Source organism: Bipolaris oryzae (assembly GCF_000523455.1).
Source record: "Bipolaris oryzae ATCC 44560 unplaced genomic scaffold scaffold_326, whole genome shotgun sequence".
In the NCBI taxonomy this organism is placed as follows: Eukaryota; Fungi; Ascomycota; class Dothideomycetes; order Pleosporales; family Pleosporaceae; genus Bipolaris; species Bipolaris oryzae.
The window spans coordinates 3,710-13,211 of NW_006911602.1; the positions used below are offsets into that span (position 1 = coordinate 3,710).

The 9,502-nt window shown below is 44.9% G+C and overlaps 4 protein-coding genes across 4 annotated transcripts; 1 reads left to right on the forward strand and 3 right to left on the reverse strand.

Moving 5' to 3' along the window:
* Nucleotides 1-247: 247 nt before the first annotated feature.
* Nucleotides 248-543, forward strand: COCMIDRAFT_110493 (uncharacterized protein; the record flags this gene model as incomplete). Its single annotated transcript, XM_007695474.1, has 2 exons — nucleotides 248-320; nucleotides 395-543. Coding segments are annotated over 2 exons (222 nt in total), but the record flags the coding sequence as incomplete, so codon positions are not given.
* Nucleotides 544-1,395: 852 nt separating this feature from the next.
* COCMIDRAFT_10167 (uncharacterized protein) lies at nucleotides 1,396-3,304 on the reverse strand (the record flags this gene model as incomplete). The annotated part of the gene is made up of 4 exons (XM_007695475.1): nucleotides 1,396-2,321; nucleotides 2,377-2,925; nucleotides 2,978-2,992; nucleotides 3,043-3,304. The coding sequence occupies 4 exons, from the start codon at nucleotides 3,302-3,304 to the stop codon at nucleotides 1,396-1,398; spliced, it is 1,752 nt and encodes a 583-aa protein (XP_007693665.1).
* An 810-nt stretch (nucleotides 3,305-4,114) lies between these two features.
* COCMIDRAFT_31116 (uncharacterized protein) lies at nucleotides 4,115-5,639 on the reverse strand (the record flags this gene model as incomplete). The annotated part of the gene is made up of 5 exons (XM_007695476.1): nucleotides 4,115-4,122; nucleotides 4,270-4,424; nucleotides 4,476-4,781; nucleotides 4,840-5,326; nucleotides 5,375-5,639. The coding sequence occupies 5 exons, from the start codon at nucleotides 5,637-5,639 to the stop codon at nucleotides 4,115-4,117; spliced, it is 1,221 nt and encodes a 406-aa protein (XP_007693666.1).
* A 1,923-nt stretch (nucleotides 5,640-7,562) lies between these two features.
* On the reverse strand, nucleotides 7,563-8,764 carry COCMIDRAFT_41750 (uncharacterized protein; the record flags this gene model as incomplete). Its single annotated transcript, XM_007695477.1, has 2 exons — nucleotides 7,563-7,793; nucleotides 7,955-8,764. 2 exons carry the CDS (start codon nucleotides 8,762-8,764, stop codon nucleotides 7,563-7,565), a joined length of 1,041 nt encoding a protein of 346 aa, XP_007693667.1.
* Nucleotides 8,765-9,502: the final 738 nt, after the last annotated feature.

The window sequence follows — 9,502 nt, forward strand, 5'->3', positions numbered from 1 at the left end:
GTATATAAAGGTTCGTATGCTGTAGGGTATTTCAACTATACAGCACCCATCACCTTCAAGTATCCTAACTATCCCCATCATTGCTTTTACTACACAAATATACTGCTGCAATGTATCTGCCTACACTTTCCGTACTACTTGCCGCAAGTGCTTCCATTGTTAGCGCCCAGGCAACGGTACCAGGCCTTGGATGTGTTTGCATGGTATGTTGAAGCTTGCAGATTCCATGACAATATAATAACGGGGACAGGCACAAACCGCTTCAGGCAGAGATCAATCGATGGCCGACCGAACCGTTCGTTGCTGCCGTGATAATTCAGGTGAGTCGGCGCAGTGAAATAAGCAGTGGTTTCTTAAAGTAATGTCGTTGAATATCATTTCTAACGGGACACAGGAACTATGATTAATACAGTTAATTTCTGGGGTCGCGGCAACTTCTACTGTCGTGTCCCGAGCGATGTTACTCCGGCCCTCTGGGATCAGAATTGCTGCCGTAAGTGGTACGGAGATAATACTTACGGATATTGCAATCAGTCGACGTAAGAGCGACACGCACAGAAATGTTAAGCTTATTGTATCCTCTGTACCCCGAGGGGAAAAGATTAAATATCCTCAACGCCGAAGGCGCATTAGTTAATTTCTTCAATCACATGTCGAGTTTTCCGCAATTTTCGGTGTTTATCCTTGAACTTGACATCTGCACCTAGTCCAAAAACAAATACTTAGACGCTTGAGTGCACCACTCCTAGCTCATGATAACGGATGTTATTAGATTAGGAGATAGCAGAGAAGAATATAGCTACTAATGTATTACAACGCTTTGGAGGTGCTACACACAATCTCCAATAAGTACCTTAGCGGACTTGGAAACAGTAGTTGGTTAATTATTACGTTATTAAAATAATAGGATATGTACCTTGTCCCGATTCGCGCAGTACGATCGAGGTCAATATAAGGTTTCTTAAGCTCCGAAATTGAGCTTCTCCTTGCATTGAAGCTACCGGTTCAAGTTGAGTGGGTGAACAGCATGAGGTAGACAGTAGTAAATGTAGGCCTTGAATAGATGCCACACTGAAGAAAATCTAGGTGAACGATTGGGTAAATGCTCTTCGTTTCTCGAATGAGGTTGGTGTGTCGGTGTACATGCAGCACTACAAAAACGGCATTCATCGTGACAACTACATCTTTGAAAAAAGGTAGATAATACAAGGGTTTATGCAAGAAATGGGAAGTCAAGGAGTTTGAACAGTGTCAACAAAAATCTCCAAAACCAATAGAGGATGTTGTATAGACTTGTCTTGCGAAATATAGAAGCTAAACTTTGGGTGCATTATATACGTCATCATACAGCTACCGAAAGCTGCATCTAGGTTTAGTCATACTACTTTTCCTTTCCTATGAACTTGTTTTGCTGAGATCAATCTGACTTTGGCTTATTTTTCTCCCGTACGCGTCATGCGCCGCATCCCATTCGCTGACCTGGTCGTACGGTATCTTTACAAGCACATGTGTTTGCGCTCCATCTCCAAGATCCAGGACCTCTTGGCGTACCTTGTAGCCGCGAAGCTTAGGCAGCCAAATAATCCAGGTATAGTAATAAGCCCCGCAAATGAGTAGGATGCCAATCCCAACCACGATGTAAGTACCGTACCAGAAGCTGACGTCTCCGCCTGTCGCCCCGCCAGTTGGTGGATACCAAGGCATGATGATTAGGTAGAGCTGAACCAAAATATTGAAAATGAGTACGACGTTCCAAACACGGAAGGATGGTGGTGGCAGTCCAAGGCGACTGCGGCGATACCGTAGCACGTAAAGCCCAGCGGCCATGAGGAGACTGAAACAGGCTGAGGGATACACCTGAAGGTCGGTGATGAAAGAGAAAGCGTCTCCCGCCGGCACCGCAAGGATAATGAGAATGGTCAGGGCCCATTTCGTGAAGTATGGTCCTATTGGGGTACCAAATGGCTTGGTGGATGCCCAGAACTGTGGCCAGGGAAGTACGCCTTGTCGACCACACTCTCTAATCAATCGTGAGGATCCTAGGAGAACAGCGATAAGATTTCCGAATGAGCTCAGTGCTATGAGGAAGTTGAGGCCACGGACAGCACCGTGGTCTCCAAACACCTTGGTGAATAGGATGCCGGCGGCGATTGTTTTGCCTGCTAGAATTTCTTCTTTGGGAATTGCGGCAAAATAAGCTACGTTTGCCAGGATGTACAAGATGGCAACGAGCACTACTGCGGCGAATCCATTGTTCCTGATGCTTTTCACCGGGTTCTTTACCTCGTTGACTACATTGAATGCATTCTCATATCCTGCATCTGTATTATATGTTAATAAGTATTGCTAGTTATTCGACCTTTTGTAATGACTTACACGCAAAGATAATCTTGTACATGGCGTTGGTGACACCATATCCCGATGGATCACCGTCAAAAGCATCGCGAAATCCGGCTGAAGGGTTCTTGACCCGAGTGTGTCCGCCCAGCACAACCAACCCTGTGATACCGATGAACACCAGTGTTATCAGTTTGATTGCCCCAATCGCATTGCTAATCCAGTAAGATGCTCTAGTATTGAACAGGACTACCAATACAGCAGCCGTGTAGCAGGCGACCGCAAGTCCCTTCGTTTCCCACGGCTTAGCTTGATAGTCTCCGATTTTAAAGAGGTAGTTGGCCATCACTACCGCGTTGCCAGAGCTAAAAGATAAGATAACCGATTGGATCGCAAATGTGGTCGGAAAAAACCACTTGGGTCGCGGAAACGCTTGTTCAAGATAGGCTACCTCGGAACCGGATCGAGACGGAAAATATGCCGCATATTCCAAGTACACCGATAGCGAAGATATCGACGTGAAGAATCCAATTGTCCAGAAAATCAGACTAAGCCCAACTGAGCCTGTACCTTTTAAAATCGACGCAGCTATAATCCACTGTTAGCTTACCTAAGTTTGGTCAGAATAAATTTCACATACGTGTCGAGAATATTCCTGTCATCGGTCAATAAAAATTAATATCTTGGAATTCAGCAACCAAATACCTGTGCCGATCATCTTTGAAAGGTTCAAGAACACTATCGTGATAGGTCCAACATTGTATCCCAAAGGGGAGTGTGTCTCGACAGGAGCTCCGCTCGCTTCTTGGTAGGCGATAGGAGCATTGTTACCACCTTGCTCCCCGACATATTTCAAATCCCCATCTGTGACTTGAATGTTGCCACTCGCAGTCACCGATTGAATCGCAGAAGCTGATCGGTCTGGGTTCCCACCGCTTTTGAAACGATTCTTAAAGAGTGAAGACATTGCGAAAAATGTCTAATAAGAATCTCGATGGCCCTGTGCGTCACGCTATGTCATTGGAGGGTCGTGGAAGCGTGTAAGCATGCAGCGTAAGACGGACATAGCAACAGGTATATATGGAACTTCAAGGATAAGGCCGTACTTCCGAGGTTGGGGTTGGTTGCAAACCGGAGTGCAGATGTCACCATCGCACGTCATATGCAATAAAATTGTTAAATCCCAGGGCATTGCCTTCGGATAGTTGTTAAACCTATCATATTGTGTCGCGTGCCGAGCACGCGAGAGATAATGTATTTGCGACATCGCAGGGGTACCAGGAAGAGCCAAGGCGTCGGGTCTTCGCCTCGATGGGCAGTTCGTCGCACAGCCTCGTATATTCTTACTGAACATTCGAATCTTTATAGCTGGATAAAGAATTAAGCGCTGTATAATACATGTCTAGGAATAAGTGAAGCACTTGGAAACGATGGAAGTTGTGAGACTCCTGGAATAGTTGACCGACAATGACCAAGCAAAGTTGAAAGCGGGGTTGATGTAACATTCATGTGGAACGTTGTACATGGAGTATGGGATCGCAGTCACATAGGGATAGCTGATAACGATCCCGGCGTATCCCGCCAAGAGCCCTAGAAGGAATCAGGCTCGGATAGTTCATCTTCCAACTAGCCGGCCCTACTCACAATATTGCTATCAATTATATGCCACGTCTAAAAACATATCGTGTGTTACTAATGACAATAAGGTGGCAAAAAAGCTCTATCCCGACTAAAAGCATTCTCAGTTTTACTGAAGTAATTTGAGTTTGCGATCTAGTTAGTAATCTTCAAAAAATATAGGCAGATGCTGTAGTTGGCTTAACTATCCTTATTCAGAAGTGTAGGTAATGCTGACTATCTGAGCAAAGTACATTTGCAGACGTAGTGTATAGGGTCTTGAGATAACCTGTAGATTTTACTCCAGCGGCTTACTCTTTCCTCCACTTGCAGTACGAATTGCTGGCTCCAGCGGAAAAACGGAATTTTCAGGCGATACACCTTCGTATATTGACCATCTTGACTTTAATGCCTCAGGTGTAGGCCATGCGTTCTCAGGATCACGTAGCCAAAGTCGAATAAGATGACGCCTAAATTGCTTTAGCACGGGATTGTGAATAATCAGGTGAGCTGATACTCACTGTTGCTCCGGAGTATTTTTGAATCCATCTCGGGCATGGAAAATACTCAAATTGTTGGCATATTGCACATCGCCCTTTCTAAAACCAAGAGACACGGCATGTTTCTCAGCTAGAAAATGGAGGGCGTCAAGGGCCTCGGCCTGAGCCTCGGTTATGGGTGGCACATCAGAAGATCTTGGCAAACCCCAATAGCCTGTGAACGTCCTTCGTGCGTACTGGATAATCAGTCTCTCAGGAGTAGACTCGGTCTTTGGCTGAAAGTGAAGCAACGGTCGAAGAGCATACTTATCCCCCCTATCGCCAAAACTACCACAAGAGTTAGAAGCCGCTTCTTCAAGTTTTATTTAGTTACAATTTGACGTACTTCTCGCTGGCCCAAGGCTCAGCTAGGGTTCTGATAAGATCGGGCCTCGTTCTGGCAAGCTCGTTGTACACCGTCCATGAGCTGGACAATTTGCTTTCGCCACCCTCCGCAGCAGTCTCCAAACATGCCAAGGCAATAACATCACCCGAATCAGTATGGAATACCTGCTTATCAGTCGTATAAGCAGGTGCTCCAATTTTGTTAGCATCCACGACCGAGGTTAGATCTTTGATATGAGCTAAGACAACATCCGCTGGGTTTCCCTGGTACTGAAAGTCCTGACGCCCTCTAATTGGAGCAACGTGCGATGAGACTCCAGCGTATATGATAATATTCTCCTCACGGTCATGCTTATCAAATGGCAGGCCTCGAAGGACCTTGAAGCCACGTCGGTTATGAACTTCATCGGAAATGTTGCGCAGCTCAGCGTGCAGCTTTGGAAGAGGAAATGTGTCTTGGTTGACAAAGCCGAGTGGTTTGCCAAGAGCTGTTGTTGTTTCAGCATACCTTAATTCTATGCATCAAAATAGCTTACATTTGAAGTATTTTAGCGCATCCTCAATCTCCTGAAGCTCCTCCGCGTTGAGTTCATAGACAAAATTGTACTTTTCCGCAATGTCGCTTCCATCCCATACGAGGTCCGAGTTCAGTTCACGAGGAAATCCATCCGGTAGCTGATTCGATAGCTCTTCAGTAGCCTTTCGGCGGGCAACACGTGCGAGATATTTGTCGAGATCGGGAGCATAATCGATATCGGGTTGGCCAACCGGACCAGTTCTTAATACTTGAGCAGTAGCCATACTAATGTTCGATATACAATGCACGGCACGTTCTGAAAGCCTTGCAGCGGCGAGACTTGATATAATACATAAGTTCGTGTCGCAATGCGATTGGTATATCACGTCAACAGGTGTGGGATGCGGCCTTGATAGCGCAATTGAGCTAACGTCTCGCGTCAACGCGGGGCTGATAGCGTCATGCCCCAGGTCCGGGCCGTCCCCAACGGGATGATAACGAATGTGCATACAGTATACGCTTACCCGCTCTTTTTTCTACCCAGCTGCAGGGATGTTTAGTAAACGGTCGTGAAAAGTATCGGATTACTGGTTTTACTAAAGCTGCCCTCCATCCCTCATTATGGTTTATAGCCAAGTAGGATAGTATGGTAGTGAATATGAAACCCAACAAACTTAGTAAATCTATAGATTAGCTATGTAACCTCTATCTATAGTGTAGATTGTCCTGCCCTTACATTCGCTGCTGCTAAAGCTGTTAAATGAAATTACTTGTGGAGAGTGGATATAGACCGCTGTAAAGGTATTTTTACGTCTTAGCATCAATTAACATCGCAATAGTAGCTATTTAGTAACGATGATTGGTGAGTGGGAGGGGTCATTGCGTTTTCTCGCTCTTTGTTAGGGGTAACCAAACTTTGGTCCCCATACACCCACCCTGGGTCCGTATTCAATGCCTCTTCCACCTGATCCAGAACAAAACAGTTAAATCCATCCGTCAAACCCAATTCTAGACCAATCTTGGAACTCATAGTTTCAACTATCCTCAAGAAGCGTTCTATATTCTCTATTTCATCTATAAACTTACCCTAGATCTACAATTCGCGTAGCATTATATCTTAGTACGGGATTTTAAGATCAACAAATACGCTTCGAAACAAAACATACTCTCCACCACGCCTAAGCAACTTAATTCCTACCATAAAAGCCGCCAGTCCTTACTACAAAAAGGAAGGACTATAGTCTAGAAAAGCGTCCGCTTCTTTTCCACCAGTAATATTTTCCAGTACCTTCGCATCTCTATCCATATCGTCCATTAGAACGACCGTTAATCGCGTCTCTTTCGCACCATGGTACCTTCTTAACACCTTAAGTTTCTCAGCGCTACAAGTTGCAGCCACAATCTTATAGCCCATTACCAACGCAACCAATATCCCGGCTCTTGAAAACTTCCCTGTCGCTGGCCCCATAATGACAGTATAACCGGCCCTGAGATTCGAGGTTGCTAACTCTCCCACAGCTAATAGGTAAGACCCCGCAGGCGCAAAGTCACTAATTTTGTATCCTACTACACCTTTCTTCTTCCCCTTCACCCATTTCTCTTCCAATTTAAAAATCCCTTATAGCGGAACGACTAACAATCTGAGGCGGAAAATCAGGCGATGCAAATATATAAGCAGTTCATGTAGGGATCGAAAGTGAGACTCTGCTTAAAGAAACTCGGGGTCAAAATTCCGGGGGTTTTTTAGTACAAGTTTCTCTCTGAAACCTTTACGCTAGTTACACGTTAATTCTAGCTAGGTGGAGTGAGACTTGCTGTTTTCTTTCGAGATAAGTAGTTCGATACGCTGTGCGCCAAATAGGTACAAGAAATCAAGGCTATAGTCAATGTAGATTGATCGAAAAGAGTTAGAGAACATTGTCATTGTGAGCGACCGTGCAAATACACAGCTGATCGAAGCTGTCGCTACAGGTTCGTGTTGTACAACCAATTCTTTCCAAAACTAATTGCATCAACTTTTGAGTGTGTATTTGAACGATGTTATTCTACGATTGCTTATAGCTGAGTCACATCCTCCCCAAACTGGCGCCATTGCTTTTTGACATCTATATCAATCTTTCCGGAATTTGATGCCACGAGCGTGTCCCTCCCAGCAGACTCATTCGTATACATCACAAGATGTTCCTAGTAGTACTTAGTGTTCACTGTCAACTATACAGACCATCAGTGATGCTTACCTTTCCTAATGTTAATTTGATCGAGCCTTCTAACCATTGCATTGGCTTGTAGACCTTCATGTTGTTTTTCCCCTTAATTAGGGATACGATATTGTCAGCAACAACGAAGGTCTGCATATAGCCCGCTCGTGCCATCTTTGGTCCACCAGTAGCCGCAACGTCGCCAACGGCGAAGATGTTCGGAAAATGCTCATCGGCGATCTGAAGTGTCGGTTTGACAAGAATATGAGAAGACTCCTTCGATATTGAATCCAATGAAAGGCTGGATATGACCGAGCTGTTCGGCCGCTGACCAGTGCATGGGATCTTCGTTCCGTGAGTTGACTAATCCAAAGAAGTTGGATACTCAAGGGACGACTTACAACGAGATCAAAGGTCTCTTCTTCGCCTGATGTTAACTTGAGGGTCTGACTTCCCTCCAAAATTTGTGGCCGTTCATTGAGCCAGACCTCGACGCCCATTTCACCAAGCCTTTTCATTACGTACTGATGTAGCCGTTCTCCAAAGCTTGGGAGTAGTCTATCTCTTGAATGCAACAACACAACACTTTTCTCTGCATGAAAGTCCTTAATATCGCTTGCAAGCTCGACACCTACTGCGCCTCCACCAACAACCGCGATTCGTGCCGCCTTTTCAATTTTACTCTGCAAACTTCTCAACTCTCGCTGCGCATCAAGACTTTCCGTTGCCGTAACCTTACTGGGAAGTGCCGATGACGTGCCAGTGGCAATTACCAGGTATTCATATTCCAATTTCTTTCCATCCTCGAGTCTGATGATGCGCTCATCCACTTTATCAATCTTTCCCTGTACAAACTCAAATATGCCTTTCGGTGCTCCCTTTTCTAAACCTCCATATGGGATGAAAGCGAATTTCTCGTACCCGCTGATCACGCTAAACCTGGGAAAGGCAAACACATAATTGAAATGGGAATTTTTCTCGATGAGAACAACTCGATGTCCAGTGGGCAGTATTTCAGTCAGGTGCTTTGCTGTATAATATCCGGCGAAGGAACCGCCGACTACGACCACGTTCTTAGTTCGCGTTGATGGCAGGGATTTGTAGGTGTAACGGTGGACTATAGCTTTGATTTTGCGGGTCGAGGCCGTTAGGACGAGCGAGGGCAAGTGACGTAGAAGGAGAAAAAGAAGAGTAAGATAATCAGAGACCATTTTATCAACACTGGTGTTAGAAGTTGATGGATCAAAACATACACTGAATCCCTCATGAAGACGGGCCTGTGACGTTCATGTCCTGCTGCCTGCTACTTCCCGTCCCTTTTAATCGGTAAGTCGGAGCCGAGATTTTGGATTGGCGTTCGGATCCGAACTCGCACGTGCCCCATCAGTCCAGATCGATAAATCCGAAATCGCAATAAAATCCCAGCCAGACCGGTGTCGGCATGTCGGCTGACCATGGGATTTTAGTGCTGTACCATAGGCGGCACACTAAACTCAATTTGATTTGCGCTATCCGCATACGGCTAGAGTGGTAGAATTTTCTATTGTTATTTTTGAAATACTTTCGTAACCTATTCTTATTACCCCTACTACACTATTAACTACTACTGTAATTTGTTTCTTTCTTTAATACGAATAAGTTTACAACAGTTTCCTAATAAGTTTACGGTCTGCTATCTTTAAGATAGAGCCTCCGCTTACTCCTTACTCTAAGTCTATTAGATACCATATAACTAGTTAAAATAGGTTTATATCACGTTTCTAATATATTCTAGCTAACCTATATCTAGTACGTTAACCTCGTAGGTATACTAGAGGGCATAAAGCCTTGGCCTACTAGTTAGCTAGTGATCCTCTAGTTTAGATAGGTCTGCTGCCGCTTTAAGAAGGACGGCTATTACAAGTAACAAGAAGGATTCTCTCCTTAATAAGTGACGAGATGGCTAAAGG